This window comes from Callorhinus ursinus, unplaced genomic scaffold (assembly GCF_003265705.2).
Source record: "Callorhinus ursinus isolate GAN/ISIS: 27379988/994484 unplaced genomic scaffold, GSC_fseal_2.0 scaffold12, whole genome shotgun sequence".
Taxonomy (NCBI): domain Eukaryota; kingdom Metazoa; phylum Chordata; class Mammalia; order Carnivora; family Otariidae; genus Callorhinus; species Callorhinus ursinus.
Window position 1 is genome coordinate 68,202,961 of NW_027397074.1, and position 26,935 is coordinate 68,229,895.

The following is a 26,935-nucleotide window of genomic DNA, read 5'->3' on the forward strand; positions in this document are numbered from 1 at the left end:
CCGCCCTCCTTCCCCCTGCGCACCCGGCTCCGGGTCCCCGGCCTGGCGGCTGCGGCGTCTCCTCCAAGCGGCGGCGACGGTGGCGGCGCGAGCGGCCATGGAGGCGGGCGCCGGGGCCGGCGCGGGCGCCGCGGGCTGGAGCTGCCCGGGCCCAGGTCAGAGCCGCCCCTCCCTCACCTCTCCGCCGCCACTCCTTCCTCCTCTCCATCTCTCCTCCCTCCAGACCCCCTCGTTCTCCCTCCCTCCCTCCCTCCCTCCCTCCGCCGCTCCCACCTTTCCGTCCCGTCTTCTTCCCTCCATCCTGCCCCCCACCCCGGGCCCGGACTCCATCTTTCCGGGCTGGGTCTTCCCCACACCGGTCGCATCCTCCCCTGGCCGTCCCTCGCCCCGAGCCCTCTCCACCCCGTCTGTCCCTCCCTGGGGGCCCCAGACCCTGCGCCCACTCCGGCTCGAAGGCTTTGAGCGCAGGGCGAGGGTGGGGTGGACGAGGTCGAGGGAGAGAATGGAGGGGAGGGGAGCGGCTCCGGCCCAGAAACCCTTGCCACACGCCCCCTCCCCCTCGAATCACCCCTTTCCCCTTCCACGCACCTCACCCTTTCAGCCTCATCTTCCTTGGCTCCTGCTCTCGCTTCCATCCTTGCCCGTCTCCTCCTTGTCCCCTCCCGGCTAAAGAGACACACACCCTTTCTGTCTGTGCCGGGAGAGGAGCCTGGAGCTGGGGATGCCGAGGGGGTTGGGCAGCAACAGGGCGGGGTCCCCGTAGGCCCAGCTCGAGGGGCGGCTGAAGGAGGAGAGTCGCACCCTGGGCTGAGTGAGCCAAGCACTTCCACCGGGATTAAAAACTCCAGGGCTCCAGAGGGCTGGAAGGCACGTCCCTTTCTCTCTCCCGTGCACCCCAGCCCCAGCCCCCAGCCCCCCTTGCAGCCCACCGTGCCTCCTCTCTCCCTGCTCACAGGACCCACAGTGACCACTTTAGGCTCCTATGAGGCATCTGAGGGTTGTGAAAGGAAGAAAGGCCAACGCTGGGGGTCCCTGGAGCGGCGGGGAATGCAAGCTATGGAGGGTGAGTTTTCCAAAAAACCTTGCTTTCTCTCCCCTCAGCCAATTTCCCTCCCCTCCTCCTTACCCCCCATCTGGTCCCCAGAACTCCCAGCCAGCACAGAGCCCTTCCTCTAGCTCACCTGAGCCCCCTCTACCCTTCACGTCTGAGTTCTACCCCTCCTCAGGGCTCCGGCTTTGAGGGAGGTTCTGGGTGCATCCCTTTGGGGCCCTGATCACCAGCTAACCAGGTTGTGTGTCCCAGGGGGAGCTGCCAGGCAGAGAAAGAGGCCTCGTTGGACAGAGCTTTGAAGCAGCCTTTCAGCAGGGGGTTTGTTCTCACTGCCACCCGACCCAGATCCCAAGCTGTCTCATATTTTTGAAAAGCAGGGAAGTGAGCATTCTCTTTCTGGTGCCACCACCACTAACTTTGAATGTAAGCCTTGTGGCTTCGGTTCTCCAGGGTCTCTTATGGCCTGAAAGAATTGCCTGGGAGGGGGCAGGCGAGGCCAACCTTCCAAAACCCATGTATCCCCAGCGCACCATGTGACCTGGCAGTTGCTGCCAACACCAGGCCCCTGGGAGGATGCCTGTCCGCTTCCCAGGACTTCCTGTGAAGTGTCCCCAGGTCCCAATGCACACTGTGTGGGCAACCCTGCTCCCCTAAGGGGGACAGAGGACACAAGGGGTCCCAGATGAACCTTAGGCTGCTGTTGTGAGACCAGGGATTCAGAATTGTAAAACAAAGCAAATAATCAGTATCCTGACAAAATGTCACTATTTCAAGGAACTGCACTGCAGCAAAGGAGGGGGTACTCACCAACCAGAGGCTGGGGACCAGTACACCCCAGTTTCTTAATGCATTAAAATGGTAGGCTTTCTTTTACACACAAGTACAACCTGGGACTTGAAACCTGAAAACTGCCCTGCGGTCAGCATGGGAGGAGGGGCCTTAAAACACTTGGCGGAGGGGAGAGGCCTCCTGACACTCTGCAGAGAAAAGGAAGGTGGACCTTGCAGAAAATTTCAAAAAGGCTATGTGATAGAATACATTTGAAAGGGCCCCAGTGTTTGTCCGGTAAAACATTTTAGAATCATTTCATTCTGATGTTTTCTTTCTCTAACTGTTGATGAGCAACCCTTTTCATTATGGAACAGCTAATTTCTCCCAAGCCACCTGGATAACTTTTTAACTTTGGACAAACCCCAAACTGTAACTCTTGCCGCATTCAGCCTAAAGACACGCCCAGTGTCTAAGTCCTTTCTTGGGTACTTGTCCCCAACGCAGGGACCACCAGGACTGGAAGAAGCAGGTATCTTTGTGCAAGCTCACATGGCTGACCAGCACCCAGCTGCTCAGTTCGCCCAAAGGCAGTAATAGGAGGCCACCTGGTACAATCCTGGTCCAGAAAGGGCCTGGGAGGGGGATGGGAGACCTTACCCCTGAGGATGCATCATGAGTGCAGGTCCTGCCCAGGGGCTCCTTGGGGGACACCAGGTGGCACTATTATACCATCCCTGCCCTGGGACCATGAGCTTGAGGGCCCTTGAAGGACTCTGGAAAGGAAGTTGACTCTGAGCCCCTGGGGGGATGGGTTTCTCTTCTAGGGGAAGTGTTACTCCCAGCTCTCTATGAGGAGGAAGAGGAAGAGGAGGAAGAAGAGGTGGAAGAAGAGGAAGAGCAAGTGCAGAAAGGTGGCGGCGTGAGCTCCCTGTCTGTCAGCAAGCACCGGGGCCTGAGCCTCACCGAGACAGAGCTGGAAGAGCTGAGGGCTCAGGTGCTCCAGCTGGTGGCAGAGCTGGAGGAGACCCGGGAGCTGGCAGGGCAGCATGAGGATGACTCCCTGGAGCTGCAGGGTGAGTGCCCGGGAGGGGGCCAGAGGGCCTGGGCTCCCTGGATCCCAGGCTCACGCCTGCCCCCCCTCACTGCAGGGCTCCTGGAGGATGAACGGCTGGCCAGCGCCCAGCAGGCAGAGGTGTTCACCAAGCAGATCCAGCAGCTCCAAGGTAATTCCCAACACTGGGACTGGAGGGAAGGTGGCCATCCAAGTACTTTCGTCCTGAGGGTTTGGCTGAAGCATAGCAGACAAATATAAACTAATTCAATACTTCCTCCTCATTTCCCCCTTACTATTCTCACCCTTTTCTCCTTCTCTGTCCATTCTCTTCTTTACCCAATATCTGTTCTTTGCATCCCTCCCTGGCTCTCCTGCCCTCCCCTGCCCTTTCTTGCCCTCCCATTTCACGGCTTCTCTCTCTGGCTGACAGTCTCCCTTCTCTGTCCTCCAGCTTCCTCCCTTCACACCTGTATCTTTTTCCCTTTCTTCTCCAGGTCAGGGGGCAGGTAATCAGGGCCGAATGCCTATAACCAGACTGCTTTTCCCTGTCCCTACAAGGGCACCAGGGGAAGAGCAGTGAGCCAACGAGAAGTGACTGGAGGGGACTCTGCATCTTTAAGGGAAGCAGATGAGAACGCTTCTCTTGCTTCCTAGGACCGAGCTTGTGGCCCCAAATCCCTTTGTGGCCCCAAATCCCTTTGTGGCCCCAAATCCCTTTCTTCTAACGCCCACATCCCTTTGTCTCTGGAAAGCAGCAAGGCAGGTGTCCCACATTCCACCGCACCACCAAAAAAAGAGGCAGCTTTTGTTACTTCCATGGACTTCCAGAAGGTTTAGGGGAGCTGCCCTAGAAAACAGCAGGGGCTCTCCAGGGAGAACTGAGATCAAACCAAATGGAAAATATAAATGGAGAAAAAAGGAAGGCCGGGAAGCAGGCCTGGAGAGGAAGAAGCAAAGATGCAGGAAGGGGAGGAAAAGAGAAGGGAAGCCTAGGTAGATGCAGGAGAAGTAGACAATGAATGGGAAGAGGGTGAAGGAGAGAAATGGCTGGAGATGTGTTGTATCTGGGAAAACAGTGTGAGCACTGGTCTCGGATCACCTAGGTTCTTGGGCCCAACTCTGTCACATAACAAGCTTTAGGATCTTTGGCAAGTCACTTTTATCTTTCTGAGACTCAGTTCCTTATCTGTAAAATGGTGCTAATTTATTTGTTTATCATTCATTTATTGAGTGCCCTATATACTCGGAGGACAAGCTATGAACAAGACAGACCAGATCCCTGCCCTAATGAAGAGTACATTCTAATGGGGAGAGGCAGAAAATAAACAACATAAGTCCAGGTGGCAATAAATGCTATGAAGACAATGTAACAATATGATATAGAGAGATGGGGTGAGATGAGAACTTTTTTTGATGGGGCAGTTAGAAAAGTCCTCTTTGAGAAGATGACATTTGAGCTAAGACTTGAATAATGAGGAAGATCTGAGGCAAGAGCATACCAGGCAGAAGGAACAGCAACTGCAAAAGCTCAGAGGCAGGAATGAGCTTCATGTGTTTGCAGAACAAAAGCCATTGCAACTGGAGCAGAGTGCACGTGGAGGCCCCTGGTAAGAGTGAGTTTTTTTTTTTTTTTGAGATTTTATTTATTTATTTGACAGAGAGAGACACAGCGAAAGAGGGAACACAAGCAGAGGGAGTGAGAGAGGGAGAAGCAGGCTTCCCGCGGAGCAGGGAGCCCGATGTGGGGCTCGATCCCAGGAAGCTGGGATCTGAGCTGAAGGCAGATGCTTAACAACTGAGCTACTCAGGCCCCCCCTCCCCCGAGAGAGAGTTCTGAGGGGCAGGCTGAGGCCAGATTACAAAGGGCCTTATAGGCCAGCTGGGAGGTTTGGTTTTTATTCTTAGTAAAAAGAAATGGGAGGGTCTTATAGTGAAGGTGGAGCCCTCAGGACTTCTGATGAATTGGGTAGGGTGGAGGGTGGGGGAGGGGTGCAAATAGGAGAGACATGGAAGGTAACTTTGCCTTGAGAAACTGGTTGGACAGTGCTGTCATTTATTGGGATGGGGAAGACTTGGCGAAGAACAAGTTTGAGGGCTAAGGGAACCATTGGAGACATGTTTTTACATGTTGAGTTTGAAATGACTAATGACATCTAAATAAATTAGTATGTTATAAGGGGGCAGTTGGATGTATGAATCTAGAACAAGGGGAGAAATCAAGGCTGGAGATATATAAATTTGGGAGTCGTTAGCATATAGATGGCATGTGAATCCCTGAGAGATCACCATGAAATCACAGGGAGAGACAGGAAGAAGAGGAAAAGGCCCAGTCCCAGGGATACTCCAGTATTTAAAGGTCCAGTAGAGGAGATATGAACAAAAGAGACTGAGGTAGGAGGAACAGCAGAAGCCTTTCATGCCCTGGCCGCCAAGAGCAGAAAGTGTTTCAAAGAGATTCAAAAGTTGCTAAATCAAATAAGATGGCCATGGGATTTGGCAAGATGGAGGGCTCTAAGATATTTCGGTGAAGACAGAAGCCTGATTAGACTGGGATTAAAGAGGAAAGGGGAGGTGAAATAGAGAAGGTGAGTACAGATAATTGCAGTAGTCATGTTTTGAAGAGAAGCAGAGAAATAAGGGGAAAGGGAATGAAGTCAAGGGAGAGTTGGGGGGGCGGGTTTGAGATAGGACTCACTATACTAGATCACGTTTGTATGATGAAGGAAACAATCCAGTAGAGCAGAAAAAGACCTTTGCTTGGAGAAGAGACATACTCCCTTACAAGGAGGAGGGAAGTCAGTAGAGAGGCAGGTAGGCAACTACGTGGGAAAACAAGTTCTGGAGTGACTCCTTAACCTACTAGGTTGTTTCTACTGAGCATGAGCTCTCAAGCAAGCTAGGGACTGCGGTCCGGTGAAGGCGCCCAAGCCCCACCCCGCGAGAGGAACTAGAGACGGTCTTTGCGCACGCGCGTTGCCCGTTTCCGCCAAGAGGGGGCGCGCGCGACCTCAGAGGTAGCTGGTGTTGAGAGGCCGTTCCAGCCGCCACAGCCCCGCGGGGGGCCGGGACCGGCCGGCGGCGGGGGCGGGGGGTGGCCCCCAGGGAGACCGCTTGCAGGGGGGCCGACGAGATGGAGGCCATAACCAGTGAGTAAGAACCTACTCCTCTGTCCCACGGCTCAACTGCGGGGCCCTCCGCTTCTCCCCGACCGACCCACACCCTCTGTCAGCCGGCGCTAGGTCTTCGGAATCCGGGTCCAGTCCTCCCAACTCCCGGCCAGGGTCCGCCCCGCCCAGTTTTCGGATAAGCCCCTCCCCCTCGGGGCCTGCAAGCCCCGCTTCTCCATCCTGGGCGTGCCCTGCCCCTTTGTGCTCCAAATCATAAGCTTGCTTGGCTGAGGAAGACCTTCCTCCATTCTCCAGCGGATCTGAGAAAGCCTTATTTTTAGGGCCAGACCTTAGAGGGGAACCTAAGGGAAATTTGAACCCTGACATCAAGGACATAACCATGTTTGGTTACCATGTGATGAGCCTACATTTGAATTTCAGCAGTGAACTCTAAATACACATTAGGGGCCAGTACCTACCTGTGAGGCTCTGTAATTCTAAGCTTCCAGACTGAATAGATGAGAATAGTGTGTGTGAATTTTTTTAGCCGGGGAATTTTTGGAAAAACTCAGTGCATCAGTAAAATACTGTAAATTAGTTTTGGTCTTCAACGTAGAAGCACTTAATACTTTTTGTTTGCAGTAGCCGAAGGTGTTGATTTGGTGCCAGAATCCACTTTTCTACTGCACCTTACTACATGGAGTCACTCCCTTCCCTTCTTAGGTACTCCTTTTATTCGATAGCTGATGAAGCTATACTTCACTGATGGGGTAGAGACTAGATTGCCAGTAGTTTCCAGATAAGAAATAAGTCTGCCTTTAACTTTCTGCCTCTAGAACATGGTAGATGAGTTCACTTATCCTCTTGACCATCCCAACCTCTGGGCTTTGCAGGTGAGCTGCGGTCTCTACGAGAGGAGATGTCCCTGTTAGAGCGAGAGAAAGAAAGTGAACTTAAGGAAATAGAACAGGAGTTGCACTTGGCCCAGACTGAGATCCAGAATCTGCGGCAAGCAGCAGAGGATTCCGCGACTGAACATGAGAGTGACATAGCATCCCTGCAGGAGGATCTCTGCCGGATGCAGAATGAACTCGATGACATGGAGCGCATCCGGGGAGAGTATGAAATGGAGATCACTTCCCTCCGTGCAGAAATGGAAATGAAGAGCTCTGATCCATCCAGTAGTTTAAATCCTTCAGATTACTCTGAGATGCAAGGTATGAGAGGGCAAGCCTTTTTCCTGGTCTGTCAGTAAAGCCAAGCAGAGGGAGTTAGTATCCAAAAAGATGGTGGAAGGTGGTCTTAGATCATGAATTGGGAACCTCCAGAAAAAACCTCCAGGTTGAATTCAAGACTCTAAGGGAGAAAAACTTATACAGATGTCACATAACCGGTCAGTGGTGGTATAAGAAATAGCACTGTGGAGATGTACCCTGAGAATTCTTCCTCAGAGAGCCATTGATTTGTTGATTTGACTATGGGAAAGCCCTTCCTAAGAAAGTCTCCAGTGCCAGGATGGGAGGATAAGGGGCTGGTCACCTTGGGAAGCTACCTGCTGCTCTGGCATGGCAGTTTGCCTGGCCTGCATTATGGGGGGGCCTCCAGTCCTGTTACCAGGTCCCAGCATGCTAATGCTTAGGCTGCTTGAGTCCTCTCCAACGTAGAAGCTTTAGGGGGCAACAAATCAGAGCACAAGACAGCTGGAGAGGAAGAGAGGTTATTTCCAGGAATACATGAGGTACCAAAAAGCTTAGAGCTCCGCTTTCAGACAGTGAGTCTCCCAGCTAGTTGCTAGGATTCATGACATCAGAGAGTATGCCTTTATTTTGAGGCTAGATTTATGATCTGGGTATAGTGGGAGGCCCTGTATTAGGCCAGGCCAAGCAGAGGCAATCAACAAGGAATCAAAGAACTGCAAGTTTTCCCAGCTGTAACAAGCTTCTCAGAAGAGCCTCTGGACTGGTTGGTGTCAGGAGAGTGAGGCCAGCACAGTGGGAAAGCTTGGGTCGAAGTTAAACCTGAGTTCAGAATCTCAGTTCTGCTAATTAGTGGGATGAACTTGGCCTGGTTATTATCTCTCTGAACCTTAGTTTCTGTATCTGTAAAAATTGGTTAATAAAACTTTACAGCCAAGGGTGCCAGGCTGGTTCAGCCGTTGGGCGTCTGCCTTCCGCTCAGGTCATGATCCCAGGGTTCTGGGATCGAGCCCCGCATCGGGCTCCCTGCTCCGCGGGAAGCCTGCTTCTCCCTCTCCCACTCCCCCTGCTTGTGTTCCCTCTCTCACTGTCTCTCTATCTGTCAAATAAATAAAATCTTAAAAAACAAAAACAAAAACAAAACTTTACAGCCAGAGGGGATCCTGGAACAGAAAAGGACCTTAGGGAAAATGGAGAGAAATCTGAATAAAATGTTCAGTTTAGTTAACAGTAATTTATGAATGTTGATTCCTGAGTTGTGACAAATGTACCCATGGTAAGATGTTAACAATAGGGGAAACTAGGTGAAAGCTCTCCCAGGAATTTTGCACCATCTTTGCAACTTTTCTGTGAATCTAAAACTATTGTAAAATGAAAAGTTTATTTAAAAAAAAAAGAGAAAACCTTACAAGGCTATTTTTGGGATTAAATGAAATGCCTAGTATGTTGAAATACTCACAGACTAACTGAATGTGAGGCTGAAACCATCAAGTCTAATGCTTAGCACATGGTTGGCTTGTTTTTTTTTTTTTTTTAAAGATTTTATTTATTTATTTGAGAGAGAGAATGAGAGATAGGGAGCAGGAGAGGGAAGAGGGTCAGAGGGAGAAGCAGACTCCCTGCTGAGCAGGGAGCCCGATGTGGGACTCGATCCCGGGACTCCAGGATCATGACCTGAGCCGAAGGCAGTCGCTTAACCGACTGAGCCACCCAGGCGCCCTCATGGTTGGCTTGTATTAAAGATTAGTTTCTTTCCTTCCTTCCATGATAATCTGCAGTATTCCAAGGACTTTTGATTGGAATAAAGAAGGAACATTAGACGTGAATTTCAGGGTGTTGAATCTTACAGCAGATAAGATAGGCCTTGTGTTCTAATTGGAGTAAATTAACATTCTTTAAATATCAGTAGAATTGGTATTCTAGGAGAAATAATTCTTTTTTTTTCTTTTAAAGATTTTATTTATTTGAGAGAGAGAGAGCACAAGCAGAGGGAGGGGCAGAGGGAGAGGGAGAAGCAGACTCCCTGCTGAGCAAGGAGCCCGATGCGGGACTTGATCCCAGGACCCCGGGATCATGACCTGAGCCAAAGGCAGGCACTTAACTGACTGAGCCACAGGCACCCCTAAGAGAAATAATTCTTAATCAGGAAGAAACAAGTTAGATAGGGGTGTTTATATGATTGCAGCTTTATTTTTTTAGAAAAAAGTTTATTTATTTATTAGAGAGAGAACAAGCAAAGGGAGGGGCAGAGGGAGAGGGACAAGCAGACTCCATGCTGAGCAGGGAGCCCGATTCGGGACTTGATCCCAGGAGCCCGGGATCATGACCTGAGCCAAAGGCAGATGCTTAACTGACTGAACCACCCAGGTGCCCATGATCGCAGCTTTAAAACGTATTGGTACCTGGTACTTAGGAACATGTGCTGGGGCATTTCAGTTGGTACCTCGTACTTAGGAACATGTGCTGGGTCAAAAAAGAATTCTTGACCACATGCTGGCCAGTGTATTTGGTGTGGTGATGAAGTAAGTAAAAGGACGTTTAGGATGCCGGAGTTGTCTCTGAAAGGCCAGGACTAGCGGTGTGTCATCTGGCAGTTCACATCCCTCAGCTCTTGTACTTAAAGAGTAATAGGAAGGTAATCATAAACAGTTCAGTGGAAACTTGAAATACAATAACCCAGAAACTCAATTAAAACCTTCATGAGCTCCTAAAATCTCAAGACTCTGCCTTGGTTGGGTTTTTGAAGATGGGCGCACAGGGCAGAGCTTCTGGGCAGATGACAAGAAGGGCAGCTACCTGAAAGAGGACAAAGACACGTAGCAGTGTGGAATTTGGGGGGCCTTGTCTTCTAAGCCGCGGCATGTGGTGTCTCTTCTGTCTTTAGAAAAAAAGAAGCTATCCGGCCTTCTGCTATCTGATTTCTAGGCAGCAAAATTAGGGCTGATTACCAGTGCTTCTCCCCTAGGATCTCACATGTCTCCATTTGCCCTCTGCAGAAGAGTTGCAGCAACTGCGGGAACGCTGCCGCTTCCTGAACGAGGAGTACCAGGCCCTGCGGGAGAGTAACAGCAGCCTCACAGGGCAGCTTGCGGATCTGGAGAGTGAGAGGTACAGCTAGCAGGCTAGGGGGCTCTGCAGGGCTCTGCTTTGGGCTTTTCTCTTGAGTAGAATCAGTGAAGGCAGATTCAGGCTAATGAATGTCCCTCTGCTCTTAGACAGCTGGTCCTTCAGAGTATGGATGCCGCCTAGATGCAGGCATGGAGATCCAGTGTCTCAGGACAGGATTCTAAAATTTTAGTTTTCAAGGCGCCTGGGTGGCTCAGTCGGTTAAGCGACTGCCTTCGGCTCAGGTCATGATCCCAGGGTCCTGGGATCGAGCCCCGCATCGGGCTCCCTGCTCCGTGGGGAGCCTGCTTCTCCCTCGCCCACTCCCCCTGCTTGTGTTCCTGCTGTCGCTATCTCTCTCTCTGTCAAATAAATAAATAAAATCTTTAAAAAAATAAAAAAAATAAATAAAAATAAAAAAATAAAAATTTAGTTTTCTTCCATTCTAGGGATTGGGGTCTGGTTCGCTCTGCCCTAGAGTTGATCAGAAGTGATTCCTTTGTTGTCTACACAGAATGGATTCAGTCTAATGGTGTAGGGCCTCCAGATTAGAGCTGGCTTGACATAAGGCCCAGCCTTGAGCCCAATTAGAGTAGCACGCTTCGGTCTCCCAGAGCCAAACATGCCTTGATTGAGGTGCTGGGACTTTTTCTTCACCTTCTCAGCATGTTTATTTAGGAGATAAACTACAATAGAAGGCTCTTTACCATCTTGGCCTAAAATAAAGACATCAGGACCAAGCACACTTAGCAGGTGATGCCAGGCAGAGCACCTACCCAAACATGGCTCTGGGGTTCTGGATCACAGGACACGAAGAGCAACAGAAAAGTGGCTGGAGTCCCAAATGCTGAAGGATATGATGTCATCAGAGTCTCAGACTTCAGAAATGGATTTTCTAGAACCTGATCCTGAAACCCAGTTGTTGCGACAACAGCTTCTAGGGGCTGAAGAGCAGATGCATGACATGCAGAACAAGGTAGGGGAAGGCAGGCACCTTCGTTGTCTCTCTTTTACCCTCTCCTAGCCCGTGGTAGAAACATCTCCTTAGTCACAGGGCCGACAAAGAGGGCATGCACTATGGCAGGAGGTAGTACTCTGGGGTCTCACTTGCTTGCCTGGTGTAAATATTCCAATAAAAGGAATGTCATCTTCTTTCCAAGCCTATCCCCACCCCCCGCCCCCACCAGGCCTATTCTCGAAGTGCGTGTGGCACCTATCTTCAATCAGCCTTTCTGTTCCATCTCTTGCACAGTGTAAGGAGTTGTGTTGTGAGTTGCAAGAACTACAGCATCATCGTCAGACCAGTGAGGAGGAGCAGAGGCGGCTGCAGAGGGAGCTCAAGTATGCACAGAATGAGGTGCTTCGGTTTCAGACTTCCCACAATGTCACCCAGGTAAACACTGCCAGGGGAAGGGCATTTGGGGAGGGCAGACGGGCCTCCATGGAGTTGCTGCATCGGGGAAGGATGAACGCAGAGCAACGTTGTGCTCTGCTGACTCTTGCCCTGCGACCAAGGGTACAGTCTACTGGAGACCAGTTGGAGAAGTCACGTAGCATTGCATTCTAGAGATGGTAGTCATTACTGAGTGTCTGCCTCAGAGAAGAAACCCAACCGTAGACCTGTGGGAGCTCCTCAAGATGTCTACGTCTGGAAAGGACCCAAACTGGTCTGTAGAGGGGTCTGCTGTTTCTTGAGAGTAACCGTTCTACCCACATCCTCCCACCACAGAACGAGGAGCTGAAGACCAGACTCTGTGCCCTGCAGCAAAAGTATGATGCTAGCCAGGATGAGCAGAATGAGCTCTTGAAGGTGCAACTACAACTTCAGTCTGAGCTCCGGCAGCTCAAAGTCTTGAAATCCACAGTCGTAGAAAGCCCAAATGAGAAGGTAACAACAAAAGGAGGTGAGGGGCAACTGAGGTGCTAAGAGGTTTTGGGGAATGTGGCCTGGAGTGGAGTTAAACTAAGGGCGGCTGCCAGCCATGCAGCGCCTCTGGTAGGGGCCTCCGGCCACCCCCGGGCACTGTGCCGGACGAGACGACAGCCGGTCAGCGAGGGGCAGGGAGAAGGCAGGCCTTAGACTGTCCGTGCCCGAGAGTGACTCAGGCAGAAGAGCGAGCGGGTTGATGCCCCCAGAGGTACTGCCCACAGCCCCCTCCACCGCAGGAGTTACTGTGCCGGCTACAGAAGCTGCAGCTCCAGTACCAGCACATCACGTGCGAGAAGGATAAGCTGCTGGAAGTGCAGCAACAGCTGTGCGGGGACCTGCGGTACCATGAGGCGGAGGTGCAGCGCCTCAAGGACATCGTGGCCTCCTTCCAGGAGAGCAGTGAGAAGGTAAAAGAAGCTCCAGGTGAGGGAGATGTAGCCAGATGGAATCTTCTGTGAGAGCAATAGTACCAAGGAGGAGGGAGCATCGTAGGAGTTCTATGGCACAGTCCTTGGTGTGGGGTATAAAGAGGTGCCTAGTAGAAAGGTGATCTCAGAGAGTCATGATGCTCTCAGCTTCCTTTGATTTTTAATAAAAAAATCAGCCTATAAAAAGGTAGCTCTCTTTCTTCCCCACCTACCCAAAAAGGAAGCCCCAGAAGGTCCCTGTGTAGAGCCTTTTTAGGGTCCATCTCAGGTCACCCCCAGTGGGATGAAATTGGGACTGGAAAGGACTGAGTAGGATCCCTTAGTCCCTGTCTGAGAGGAGAGAGTGCAGCTGCAGGGGCTTCTGGGGTGATGGCGGGGCCTGCCTCCCCTACCCCAGAACGCAGAGATGCACGCCCAGCTTCAGGAGATGAAGCGGCTGTACCAGACCAGCAAGGAAGAGCTGGAGCGGCGGAAGTACATGTACGATCAGCTCGAGCAGGACCTCCTGCTTTGCCAGCAGGAGCTGAAGGAGCTCAAGACCACCAAGTCCATCCCAGAGGAAAAGGGGAAGTGTGCTAATAAGGTAATTGTACTTAAGAGAGGTGAGATCTCCTGGGTGCTTCCTCTGGAGAGAGGAGTTGTAAGGGCAAAAGGTGAAGTCATCCAACTGAGGGGCTTGATGAGCTTCCTTTACAGTCACAGCTGAGTGTGCGAATCAGGAAACAGAAGCAGAGTCCCACGCTGTTAACTTTTAAACAGTTTGCCTTGATCTTGACTTGGAGCCCAAGCCACAGCCTAGTAGGATCAGTACAGCTGGATCCTGTCTGAACATCAGAGGGTTTTGCACTTGATCCATGTGTGTAGACATTTATACTTTGTTATTAGAACTGTAGTGATACCTTGTCATTTGTGGAGAAGAACATACACAAAAGCCCACATATACAGCTTTTCTCATTAGACCTAAAAAGAGAAGGTCCAGTTTTCTCAGGCAGATTGCAGATGCTCTTGTCAGATGACGTGGTCTTGTGCCTAGAGTGCTGATTGGATGTTAGAAGGACCTAGGTTCTTCCAGGGTTTACTCTGTGACTTCAGAAGAGTGACATTCTCTAAGCTCGAGTTTTACCCTCTTTAAATTGAACAGAATATTATTCTTTTCTCACTTGCTTGTAGTAATAAATCCTAGTAGTGATAAGTAAGGCCTTCCTTATTCATTTTCTTTTTTTCCATAGTGTGTAAAAAGTCATTATCAGTTACCCTGTGTTGAGCACTTTCAGCTCCTGATCACTGATAGGAAATGGAAGGTGTTGAAACATGGTGGAGAAAAGGCACGGGATTCTCAAAAGATGGTGGAGCCAGTCACCTTCTGCCCAGATCCTCAGTGACTCCTACCACAGCCAGCAGCAGGCTGTGTCCCTGGGAAAAGGCCTTCTGAAGACCCAGAATGGGGAGGTTATTTGGACCACTCCCAATAGTCCACCTGCCTTTCTACACCCAGGCTCACATTTCCTTCTTCTGTTCCTGCTCAGTTTAGAGGCCAGAGTGTCCATGACTTGCTCATCCGCTCCTCTCCTAGTAGAAGAGACTGTGGGGAGGGAGAAGCATGCTGACACAGAGCCAGCTTTTCCTCTTGTCCTAAAAACAGCATGGAGATGAGTTTGATATTAGAAGGTTTGGGTTCTTGGAATCATGGGATAATTTAGTCTTCTCAACGCAAATTCAGCAATAGCCCATATTTTTCTAGAGATTTAAAAAGATGATTATGAAAACAAAAATGGGGGCAGATCGGGTGACGTTTTTATTGGTAAGGAGTATAATTAGGTATAAAACCAACTGGGGATGATGACAGTAACAGTAACTAGAACTCCCAGCAGGGCCTGAGAACGGTGTGTACCACAGGGAATGGCCAAAGGAAAGAAAGGTGGGGTCATGAGAAGGGAGGGGTGTTGCTAACACTCCCCTCACAGGGCTCTCAGAAGGGACCAGTAGATGAAATTTGCAGCATAGCCAAACAGTCCTTAGCGGCCCGCCAGGGTTTCCCATTCGGTGTCTAAACCTGTATGGGTGCAGTGTGGCTTGGGATGGTCAGTCCAAGGGGGCTGTAGAGGGTGGGAGCCCCTGCTGAACCACAAAGGGCAGGAGAGCACAGAAGGGCTCTGCCAGCTGGACGGTGCAGAGCAGCGCCTCACAGAGTAACCGCCCCTCCGCACCCCCTCCTCCCCCGTCCACAGTGTGACACACTGCTGTCCAGACTGACAGAGTTGCAGGAAAAGTACAAGGCCAGCCAGAAGGAGATGGGGCAGCTGCAGATGGAGCAGTGCGAGCTCCTGGAGGATCAGAGGAGGATGCAGGAGGAGCAGGGGCAGCTGCAAGAAGAGCTGCACAGACTCACGTTCCCGCTACCCAAAGCTGGTCTCCTCCCTAAGGTAACCCCAGCCAGGGAACGGCTGCTAACTAGGGAGAAGCTGCTTTGAGAAGTTTCCGAGGTATGACTATACTTGGGAAAAAGAACAGGGGGGGGATCGAACCTTTTCTTTTCTGCATCAGCCCCTCCTTACTTTGTCACCAATCTCTTCAAACCAAAAAGTTCAATATAGCTGATTAGGGTTTTTAAATTTTAAAACACATAGTATACTCTGGAATCTGTCTAGCATCTTCTCTAGATTTTTAGTCCCTCTGGAGAAAATATACTCTGAGAGAACTTTGTAAACTGCAAAATACCTGCAAACTTATGAGATCATGGCTACTTACCTAGTGGGTCTCCATAGAAAGACCATTCCCCCGCCACACCGACCCTGTCCCAGATGGCTGTTCAGAGCCAACCCAGAGACTCCTAGGGGAAGGGTCCCCAGCAGGAAGGAGGCATGGGTCTTCCCACATAGCTACCACAGTTCCTGCCCGCTTCCTTCCCACTCCACCTCGCAGAGTCAGGAGCTACTTACAAAGTTACAAGACCTGTGTGAACTACAGCTGCTCTACCAAGGTATGCAGGATGAGCAGAAAAAACTGGTACAGAATCAAGAAAGTGTGCTCAAAGAACAGTCAGATCTGCATGAAGAGCTGCATCTTTTCAAAATGTCTCGTTTCCGGGACGTGTTGGAGAATCCCAATGATTCCAAATCACCTAAGTCCTCCAAGTGTGGTCACAACAAGGTAACAGAACAAGAGGCAAGGGAGACACTTCTGGGGACAACAGCATGGTAGGGAAGAGGGCTCCATGGAAGGGTCAGAGTTAGGAAGGCCTGTCTGGCCAAGAGTAAGGATGAGACTAAGGCCCCCTTCTTCAGCCATGACCACCCATGGGCTCGTGAAAATGTGGCTTTAGCTATGGGCTGAGGATCTCAACCAGATATGTGCCCTGTTGAAGTGCTGTGAACACCGAGGACAGATCAGGGTGACCCTGGAATCTAATCACCTGATAATTTGATGCAGCCCCTTCAATATCATTTTTCCAGATTTGTAATAGCAACTTAGGGTTTGTCTGGATTCCTTGGGACTGACTCTGAGCATGTCATCCTTTTCTCATCAGCTGGTTGATAATTAAGCAGTACACTTTCAGTGATCAAAATCTATAACCTTTCGGTGTTCTACCTGAGACAAATCTGGGGCCATTCATTTCCAAGGGAAGAATTCCTAGCATGTGGCATTAATGGTACTGGCCACATTATCTTCATTGGAACTTTGGTGGCAATAACAGCCAGGTCAAGAGGGTTAGACTAGAGAATCCATGCATCGCAAGCACCAGGAAGGGGTTATGCCTCTGAGGTCACACTGGTGGAGATTTCCTGATAAGTCTATTTGGGGTTGGGGAATGCATTTGGTCTGAGGTCTCAGGGTGGGCAAGGAAGAGCAGGTAGACAGTTTCAATTTAAGGCTAGCCCTATTCATTCAAATATTAGCCTGGATAGGGAGAACCAGGGAATTGCAGAAATCCAGACTGAGATTTGGTCAGATTTCAGAGGCATCAGATTTCAGCCTGGATTACACAGAGGCCAGGAACCAGGTAGAACTCTTTCCTTAACCGATCAGATCTCATCCTGGGCAACATGCCTAGAGGCCAGATTCAGAGTTGGGACAGGAGGTACAGGGACTTGTAGTGAGACCTTAATTCCAGGTCCACATCTTCTGAGGGAGGCATTCTTGTAGGCTCACATTAAGGGCCAGGGCTGATTTTAGAGTTGGGGGCGGGGGAGGGGACTGAGCGCCAAGGTCAGGGTAATGGGTATGTCCTGACCGAGAAGACGGTAGGGTAGGGAGCCAGAGTGTTCTCGATTATCACTCAGCTCTGCTGCAAGGAGAGAGGGATGTGCCAGAGTTTAGAAACCAGCCGAAATGGGAGCCTGGAAACCGCAGAATATCTGCCCTGGGTAGATTTTCCCCAACAAGCAAGTAACTGACATGCCAGTAGCTGCAGGCGGTTAAAGACCTAGGCTGTGGTGAGACTGGAGTGTAGGTGTGCAGGTCTCTGAAGTGTGCGCGCAGACATCTGCCCCGGGGGGGTGCAGCAAGAAGGACGGCGGTGTCTAGAGTAATGGTAGTGTCTCCCCACCCACTCTCGCAGTCCAAGTTGATCACCGCCCAGATGCAGGCTCTGCAGGTGCTCTACGAGGGCACGCAGACTGAGCAGGAGCTACTGCAGCAGGAGCAGGGCAGGCTCCTCGAGGAGCGGAAGAGGCTGCGGGCCGACCTGCAGCTCTGCCTGGAAGAAATGCAGCTGCTCCAGGTCCGGTCCCCTTCCAGCAGAATGAGCTTGGAGAAGAACTATGGCAGCATGGCCACCGGCAGCGAGAACTACCGCCGGAGTTACAGGAGCAGCCTCGATGACGGCGAGAGCTATCACAAGAGTTATGGTAGCACCCAGGCCAGCACCGAGAGCTTTCTCAAGAGCTATGACAGCAGCAGCAGTGCCCAGGAGAGCAGCGAGAGGAGCTACTGTGCCGGCAGCAGCGGCAGCAGCATCTATAAGAAGAGCTACGGCAGCAGCTCCAGCTCTGACACCTGTTACAAGAGTTACGGCAGCAGCACTAACGACGGACCTGCCGAGCCTGAAGACCTAGAGGTACAAGAGCCAGAGGAGAGGTCGGACAGGGAGGAAAGCCTCTGGTCTTACTAAGAGATAAGTCAGGGAAGGGTGCAAGAAGTGAGGTGGGCGGCAGAGTCAGAGCTGAGCTGGGTCACCGGCAATGAATGAGGCGCTCCGCCTGTCTAATACGGAGATGCTCCCATCACAGTGATGGTGCTTTATGCGAAGAAACACAGAATTAGCCCCAGCGCAGCTCCAGAACCTTGCCGCCGTTGTTCTATACCCAGGATGGGGCCTAGCAAAGAGAGTGGGGTGGAGGGCAGGTCCTTCTCAGGGTGCGGTCATTACTCCTCCGCCCTCCGCAGCACTGTGAGGATGTGGTCGCCAAGGTGGTGATCAAGCTGCAGGGGGTGCAGGCTATGTACCAGCTCAGCCAGGAGGAACATGACTGGCTGCAAGACCGGATGAAAAAGCTGTTGGACAGGCAGAAAGAGCTGAAGGAAGAGCTGGTCGCCTGTGAAAAGGAATTCAAGGAATGCATGGAAAGCCTTGAGAAGCCTGCTGCCTCCCCAAAGGACAAGAACGAGAACGAGGTAACTGCTCTCTGGGCGGCAAGGTTTCTTCCAGGGGTCCCTGGAGCCAGAACAGGTCATGGGCCCCAGCCACTTCGGAGAGGCTGAGGAAGGAGGTCCGGGGGCTCGCTGCTTGCTCTGCATAGTTGCCCCCTTCCTGGTCAGAGGGACGGAGCAGGGGCCGAACCCCAGGAAGCTGGGCACTCGGCCACAGCACCAGTGGACGGTCCTCAGGTGCTCACTGTGCTGAGATGTACTCATCATCAAGACTCTGAATAATTTTTCTTTTTTTCCTTTTACCACTTCCCTCTTTTGCTGTGTCCCAGAGCACTTCTATAGAGTTGTATTTTTTCACCTTTCGTTATTTTTGGTGTACTTGTCTCTTCAACTAGATTGTAAGTACCTTGAGGGCAGAGCCTTGCGTCCTTTCGGATCCCTTATAATGCCAAGAAGGGTGCTCTGCATCCATGAGGGATGGGACAGAAGGCATTCTTCCTGCCCAAGAGTAGTCCACAGTCCAGCGGGACTCACTGTGAATGCGTGGGAGAGTTCAGACAACAGTCAGCCCGGGGACCTTGATTGCTTAGTATTGTTACCTACCAGGGAGACTGTGATGCCAGAAGTCAGGGAAGACAAAACCAGAAATTAGGGAGCAGGGTTGGAATTTGCCTCTGTTTCCAGGGTGAGGTTTGCAGGAGCCCAGGCACACTTTCAGGAGTGGACCACACGGTTCCTTAGGTAGTGGTACCTCTTAGAGAAATAGCTTGGGCGAAGTAGGAGTTTCCATCAAAAAGACGTCCATAATAAAGCCCTGAGCTTCAGAAGGGGCAGCTCTATAGTTATTCCCCAGACGGGTCCCAGTAAAAACATAATTTAAATCATCCTTTTTTGATCCCATTAGGTGTAAATCATCAGGTACCTCATTTAGAAGCTATTTCTGAAACTGCTTTAGAGGCTCGTATCCTGCAGTTTAACGTTTCCTCTCTTGTCTACTCCCCCATGGGCTTTAGCAGGGCAAACTCTGAGGCAGTGACCCCTAGGCCAGGCTGTGGGTGACTGGCCGTTCAAACCCCCTGCCCCCCCCCTGCAGATCAAAGAGCTGCAGGCCAAGCTGCGGGAGCTGCAGCTGCAGTACCAGGCGAGCATGGATGAGCAGGGGCGGCTTCTGGCCGTGCAGGAGCAGCTGGAGGGCCAGCTGCAGTGCTGCCAGGAAGAGCTCCGCCAGCTCAAAGAGAAGAAGTCCTCTGTTCCCAGAGAGACCAAGGGGAAAAGTGACAATGAGAATAGGAACAAAAATGCCAACGGGGTTAAAAACAAAAAGGTGACCAAACCAAGCCTGGACGGTTCTGAGGGCTGCTATGAGAACGAAAAGGTGAGTAATAACCTTAGTAGCCTGATAAGCAGAAAGGCAGAGGAGATCTTGGGAAGAAAAATCACCACCACCACCATTCCGGCCAGGTGAGGTATTTGTAGAGAAGCTTCTGGTCTCTCTCGTGTATTAGTTCCCTCTTGGTAGCAATTCCGTACTCCCTTTTCCTCTGGAGGTAAGGGGAGTGGAACACAGACCACTTATACCTGGGGACACAGCCCCAAAGGACCATAGCCCCTAGGATGGACGAGGGCTCCAATTAGCTCAGCCCAATCTCCTGGGGCCCCTTTTCTTCCTGGCTTATGTGCCCAAGAGAGGGACCAAATGGATGAAAAGAAAGAATTTATTCGAAGCGGTGGCGGACTCCTACGTGAGAAGGAGGAGGGGGAAATAGGAGTCGTAGCCGCCCTGCAGGGGTCGGAGGTGGCAGCTGAGGGGCAGAGCCCAAGATTCTAGCTCTGGTAGCTGTCCGAGATGGCCAACGGCCGGATGGCCGTGTGGGTCCAGAGAGGCTGGGCGTGACTGCCCTCCACACGACGCTCAGGGAGAGCCTCGGTGCCCAAGCGTGGTGCTGCCTGCGCACCGTGCCAGGCTGGGAAGCAGAGTGCGCTTGAGGGAGTCCGGCTTCGTCGCGAAGGTAGGCCTCTTCGTGGTAACCGGAGCCCCCGTCCTGCCCTGCCTCCGCCCACAGAGTCTGGAGGTGGTGCTGTACTACAAGGCCAGCCACATGGATTTAGGTGGTCTAATACAAGAGGAAGTGGAGGAGGAAGAGGAGGAAATCAAAAAGGACTCGAAGCAGGACTCCTGCAATGAACTGGTTTCTGCGCCATCAGAGCCTGCAGAGATTAAGTCTGCAGAAGCTGAGCAGGGGTGTTACGAAGAGTCCCAAGAGCAGGAGGGCAAGGAAGACGACGACAAAGATGAGAGCGCCAAGGACACTTGCCCCGAAGCTTCAGAGGGAAGCAACCCCCTCAAGCTTTCTGAGAGCAAAAAGGTAACCGCAGTCGAAGGCTGGACCGAGTGGGAAGTGGGCTCTGGGGCTCAGGTGCCCTGATGTGGCGGGGTGACCCAGCCCGAGGATGGACTTCTGCGGGAGTGTATAGGCCAGCCAGCCCTGAGGCCTAGCGTTCGGGGAGAGTGGAGATGGAGCCGGTAGTGGTGGAAGTGGGCTCTCCGCGGGAAATGGCGGGCTGGAACCACTTTGCTGTGGACCTACCTGTGTCTCAAAGATCACCTTTTCTGGGAACCAGGGTGGGGCCGTTGCAGTCCTACCTGCTTTCACCTCTGTGGCAGCCCTTGCTCCTTCCATCAGGAGGTCTTCCCCCTTCACCTAGCACTGCACTGAGGACGTGGATGGTGTGAGGCCCGCTTCAGGCTATTTGCCAGCCTGTGTTAGTCTCTCAGTCCTGCCTCCTCGAGGTGCCCTGTTAGGTTGACCTTTGTTGTTGCTGTTAGGGGTGTTCGGGGGGCAGGTGTGGCTTTCAGGTTCTGCGTATTACAGGGCATGAGGGGAGGGGCTGGGGGTGGTCAGAAGTAATAGAATATTTTAGTCCGCACACAGCAGGGGCGTGGGCCAGTCTGGGGAGAGCAACCAGAGTCCTAACCCTTTAGTTGCTAGATCTTGAGAGGTTGGGATGGGAGTATCCTGGGTAACGTACCAACCATACAAAAGTATTTCTGTATTTTAACTAACTGGTACATCTGCACAGGTATGTACCAGCTGAATTCCTGCGCTAGTTGAGGTTAACTGGGGGCTCTGATTTCCTGAAGAGTGAGTACTTCCTGAATAAGTCCTCGGTTTATGGTACAGGCTCTTTCCGTCTTTCTAAACACCAGGGAAGAAAATAAGTCTCTTGTGGTGGGATGTCCCAGTCAGCTCTAAGGCTCTCTGGACTTTTCCGGCAGCTCGGTCTGCAGCAGTGGCTAGGGATCTAGCATGCAGTTCTCTGTTAACCTTGTGGCAGAGGACCGTTACTTAGGATGTAAAAAAGTAGGAGCCACCGCAGCCTTTTCCCCAGTGCTCTGTTTCTTTGAATTCATCATACTCCACCGCATGCTGGTTCAGAGCCTCCTCGATTTCCTTGCCTTGGGTGCCAACATCTCTAAACGCCAGACCGGATCCTTGTACTTCGAAGTTGAGCGCGTTCCTTGTGTCTACATACAGAGGTGTCCCTTTGCCTCTGCAGGTCCTGCATATTTTGCAGGCAGCTCTAACGGTGTATGTTACTGCCTGCGAATTCACTTTCTCTCTCTGGAAGATTGTTGCAAAGAACTAGCACTTCTCCACTGTTAGCCTGTTGTAGTGCATTTTGTCTCACAGCAACGGCATTAGACTCTACGGGATCGTAGGGGCCAGGGCCCAGAATACTTGAGATTCGGTGGATAGCAGCCAGAACAAGTGGGCTAACGGCGGGGGTGGGGGGGCAGGGGGCGGGTGGCCTGGCAGGAGACTGAGTGACCCAGGAGAAGTATACATCCTCATCCGGAGAGCCCGGCTTTACTCTCGGAGCTTCCCTTTTCCAGAGTTACTGACCTGTACGAACAGTCTAGGGCAGATCACCCCTGCTTGACAAGACGTGAGAGGGAAATGGCCAGCCAGCAAACTGGCCCCCCAACCTGATTTGGACCTAAGCAGCTGCTTAACCCATTCAGGTTTGCATCCTCCACAGGCTGCCAGTGGGAAGATCCAGGCCCGGGCGCAGAGGAGAGATACGGCTGCCCTCACTGCCTGTTGTTTAACCTCTTGATCTCTTTCTCTTTTCCCTTTGTTTTCTCATCTTCATTATCCATTGGATTCATGTGTTTCTGTCTTTTTATACCGCCCACCCCCCATCTCCTGGCCTCTCCCTGTGCTTCCTGCTCATTTGGTATGTTGCAGCCATCCCCTGCCCCGGAGCCCCCCATCTTCTCCTTGCCTCTCGTAGCCCTGGTGGTCATATCGGCTTTGCTCTGGTGCTGGTGGGCCGAGACGTCGTCCTAACACAGGTACTGGTACCGAGTCCTCTCCTTCGGAGGGGTAGAGGGAGGGTGCAGGTGGCCCTGGCCTCTCCTCTTTGCCCTTGCTCTCACTTGCTTGCTTCTTGCTTTTAGCCATTTGACAACAGGATACTCAGGGGCTGAGTTTTAGCCCTGGCTTCTCCATGGGCTACTGCAAAGCCCATAGCACCTCTGAGTACGTCTTCCTAACACATAGTGAGTTGGAATGCATACTGTTGACACGGTTTGAGTTTCTGTCCTCTGGCTGGGAAAACTTGGGATGATCCCAGCACTGTTGCTACTTTGAAAAACGCCTGACCACTTCTGATGAGCTGATGCCTGTCTGCAAGGCTGACCTGAGCGCTCTTTGCTCTCACTACTGTCACCACCCAGGATGGCAAAATAAGGCATCACTGCGCCTCCCCTGTTGGGTGAGAGAGGAATTCTGGAGTGTTGTGACCAACACGCAACCCCAACCCTAACCCCCTGCCCAGGGGCATTTGTATGAGGGCAGGCTCAATTTGTCCTCCAGACTTGGCGAAAATGGAACAGAAACCCCTACCATGTTGTGTTCTTTCAACGGAGAAATTCTCTGGTTTGGGACTTCTGGTCTTCAGAAAACTCAGAACCAGAATGGCAGGAAATATTTTATAGTTCTATATTTATCCCTTTTGGGGTCCAGAGTCTGTTGTAATTGCCTTCCCAAGCCAGGCTTTTTGGACATAATGTGGTACTGGTGAAAAGAACGAGATGGAAGTATTCTCAGGGTGCCAAGGCTGACATCTTCTGGGCACCTTCCACTTGGCCTCGGCCCATGTAATCTGGTCTGTCAACAGGATACCAAATTTAGGAGGCAGAATGTGGTCTTAGGTCCCGGGGTAGAGCCCTAGGGTTCCACCTGTCTTTGGAACCCATAAACTATTCCCTCCTGGCCTGTTCTGGCTCCTTTCTCCTGCTCCCCCGCCCCCCCACCACTTCCCACCCTCCCTTCTCACCCCTGCAAATGGAGTGCAGCTGGCTTAATGCACAGGTTGGGGCGGTGGCAGCTGAAGCGTACGTTGGTAGTACTCACCAGCATCCTTTTCTCCTTCCTTCTCCCCTCACTTTTTTCCCTCTTCATCCTTTCTCCTCTTTAAGGTGTTCCACTTACTCCCCACAAACAGTCTAGCTTCTTTAGTGACAGGGTCCCTATCCCTGTCCTGTCCACATCCAGATTTCTCAGCCCCTAGGGGAGGAGACCCAAAGCATTTGGCCATAACCTTTCTGCACCTCACCAGGCCCACGCAGAGTGAGAGGAAGGAGCTCCTGGGTCAGGGTGCTCTTGGAGGGTCTGGCTGTGCCCCCCTCTGCAGCTCCCGGTCCAGGAGCTGAGGCAGCGTAGTTCTGTAGAAAGCGTGGCTGACAGGTGAGAACCTGTCCCGGTCTGTGTCTGCCTCTTACCGCTTAGTCCCAGTGGGCAAAATGCATAACGGGAACATTAGTTTCTTCAGATGACAGTGAAGAATGGTAAAACCTCTGCCTTTCTCATGTGAGGATCACAGGAGTTCATGTTTATGAAAGTGCTTCATAAATAATGAAACACCCCATAAATAATTTAAAAAGCGTATACTTACAGTATACATACTATGTGCCTCGCACTGTTGTAATCACCTCACATATAAACTCATTTAATCTTTGCAACAACCCAATGAGGTGGCTTTTATTATGATTTTATATGTAATAAAACTAAGGCATGGAGAGGTCAAGTAATACCGCCAGTGAATTGTGAATGGATTTCTAAGGACTAATATTAGCAACAGCTAAAATTCCAACCTTGCTTCCCCCTTACCATCTCTCCTCATTTCGAGCAGTTTTCCGTGGTTGCTTCCATGTAATTAGGAAGACTCCATACTTCTCTTCACACAGCCTCCAGTGGCATTAGCTCTCTTGACAACTCATGTCACGTTGTTAACTCTCCGCATGTGTTGTTTATAAAGCTCCTTTGCGTATTGCGTACGCTAAGTATCCTCTCCCCATTTTCTACCTGCAGTTGATTTTTTGGATCTGAGGCAGAATTTTTTTATTCATTCATATTAGGTATAGTCCATTGATGTAACCTGTGGAGTTTGTTTTTTCTTTTGTTTAGTCTTGACCTTGTGGTTTCAGATTATCCATTACCCTGCCAGCTCCACATCCTCCTCAAGGGCGACCGGCCTACTTTCGTATGTTCATGTGCATTATTTTTTTTTTAAAAGTCTTATTTAAGTGATCTCTTCCCCCTACATAGGGCTTGAACTCACGACCCCGAGATCAAGAGTCGCATACTCTTCCAACTGAGCCAGCTAGGCGCCCTGTTCGTGCACATTAAGGATGAGGGCCGAGCCTCTGGAGTGTTGTCTCTCCAGGCTCTCTTTTATCCAGCTCATTGGTCACATAACAAATGGTCACACAGCAACCTGTGCTGGTACCATACTCTTTATTTCCTCTTGTTCTTTCCAAGGAGATCATGGAAAATCTGTCAGATGTCTTGATAAAATCCAAAAACATCTCTTTGATCTGTCAACTTAGTAACCTAGTCTGAAAGGAAACCCTGATGTGACTTACCCCTTTGGGACCAGCCCTCAGCCAGTCTGGAACTCAGCCAGTCCTGAACTTGCCTCTGACTGGTATAAAGGGTATCCTTCACATTTATGGGTCTAGCTTTGTCCCTCCTTTTTTTTTTTTCTTAATTTAATTTAATTTATTTAAGGGGGGCGGCAGAGAGAGAATCCCAAGCAGGCTCCACACCCAGCGCAGAGCCCAATGCCGGGCTGGATCTCACCACCCTGAGGTCGTGACCTGAGCCGAAATCCAGAGTCAGATGCTTAACCAACTGAACCACACAGGCACCCCGCTCTGTCCTTCTTTAAGAACACCAGACTGACGTTTTTAAGCAGTGTACATTAGGGTATAAGCATCTAAGCATGTAGATACTTTTTCTAGCTTCCTTTCCAGTTATTTTCTTATATAAATTACTCTGTATATCCACCTCCAGTATTGTTTCGCTTTCCATTTCATTTGTGCTGCTCTTTTTAGTAACTATTTCTACAAATGTAGGAGATCTTCTTTGCTCTTTATAGCTGGCTTAAAGTCCTCTTTTTAGTTCCGTTATTCTCTGAGCAAATGCATTCTTAGCATCAATACTGTACTCTGCTCTTACCTAAAATCATTCTTCTGTTATTACGCCATAGCTTATGACTCAACCCAAATTCTGTCTTTCAAGTAATACAGTAAAAAAAATAATAACAATAGGAACTATTTCCCTACGTATGTATTGTCCACGATTTCGTGTTCCCTAAAGGATGCTTCTTTGTTATCCCACGAATCAGCAGGATTTGCTGTGGTCGGCAGAGTCTGGAAGACTCAGCACACTGGCACATGCCAGGAAGACCAGCAACACACTGGTTCCCCGGGGCTGTTTTAAGGCATTTGTCTCCAGGGCCTGTGACCGGCTTCCTTGGGTTTCCTCGAACCAGCATCATTGTCCACAAAAGGTCTGGGCTGCCCACAAACCTCACGTTCGCCTGCACTCTGTGGTGTGCTTTCTTTACTTCCCCCTCAGTCTTATCCTTTTGACTGAGTTTGTGGCTCCTGTGTAAAGCCAGTGAGGCACTGCCGCTTTTCCCAAAGGCCCCAGTTTACCCTCTTTTTCTTGCCGTGGCACCTGATCCTTTCTCATTGCAACCATCCGATACTCTTTGGTCTCCCTCCTGAGCTGGCTTCTACACCCAGGAACTGGTATTCTCCTCATTCCGTGGGGCATGAATACACGCAGTCACCTCGGGCGGTACACCTAGCGTTGTTCCCGATACCTAGCACTGCCAGAACTAAGACCACACTGTCTCCAGCAGTTACCCAGGAGGTGCGAGAGACCAGACCGTGAGGTTCCTGATGTCTCTCCAGTGCCAGTAGACAGGGGAGCCTCTGGCTTAGGGAAGGGTTCGGAAGGCCGGGCACTCACCATTTGTCTTTGGTCCCCACAGAACATGTTTGGGATGTGGAAGCCTATGGTGTTCTTGGCTATTGCGGCTGTGGCTCTGTATGTGTTACCCAACATGCGACCGCAGGAGTCAGAGTTCTGCCTCATGGAGTGATGGCAGACCTGGGCCAGCCGAGGGGGCAGATCCCCAGTGGCCACTACCCCCAGCTTTGGGCAGGACACACTGTGCCAGAGCCCCCACCCCACCTGTGTGTTCCATGTGTCCCCATCTCCTTAGCCTCGTCACCCAGGCTGGAAAGGTTATGGGGCGCTGCTGGCTGCCATCTCCTGCCTTGTATAAGAACCTGGGTTCCGTGTGATTAAATAGCAGCCTAATTACCTGAGACTTTGTGGCTTTT

General features: G+C 51.2%; 1 protein-coding gene across 6 annotated transcripts; it reads left to right on the plus strand.

Annotated features, from left to right (window-relative positions):
• Positions 1–26,920, plus strand: CCDC136 (coiled-coil domain containing 136). Of its 6 annotated transcripts, XM_073899169.1 has the most exons (19): positions 2–155; positions 956–1,063; positions 2,647–2,895; positions 2,971–3,045; positions 6,877–7,200; positions 10,176–10,287; positions 11,092–11,260; positions 11,537–11,677; positions 12,014–12,172; positions 12,451–12,621; positions 13,040–13,225; positions 14,871–15,065; positions 15,565–15,792; positions 17,201–17,698; positions 18,028–18,255; positions 19,325–19,606; positions 20,295–20,597; positions 22,482–22,588; positions 26,581–26,920. In XM_073899169.1, the coding sequence occupies exons 1-18, from the start codon at positions 98–100 to the stop codon at positions 22,581–22,583; spliced, it is 3,588 nt and encodes a 1,195-aa protein (XP_073755270.1). In that variant the 5' UTR covers positions 2–97; the 3' UTR covers positions 22,584–22,588; positions 26,581–26,920. The 6 variants fall into 6 exon arrangements, with proteins under 6 accessions (XP_073755273.1, XP_073755270.1, XP_073755269.1 ...); XM_073899168.1 differs by lacking the exon at positions 22,482–22,588; XM_073899170.1 differs by lacking the exons at positions 15,565–15,792; positions 22,482–22,588.
• The last annotated feature ends 15 nt before the right edge of the window (positions 26,921–26,935 follow it).

Excerpts from the sequence above, each read along its gene's own strand:
- CCDC136 (XM_073899168.1), top strand. The coding sequence starts at position 98 with ATGGAGGCGGGCGCCGGGGCCGGCGCGGGCGCCGCGGGCTGGAGCTGC. Across the intron at positions 11,261-11,536 it reads TGCATGACATGCAGAACAAG|TGTAAGGAGTTGTGTTGTGA; the intron begins GTAGGGGAAGGC and ends TCTCTTGCACAG. Across the intron at positions 15,066-15,564 it reads AAGCTGGTCTCCTCCCTAAG|AGTCAGGAGCTACTTACAAA; the intron begins GTAACCCCAGCC and ends TCCACCTCGCAG.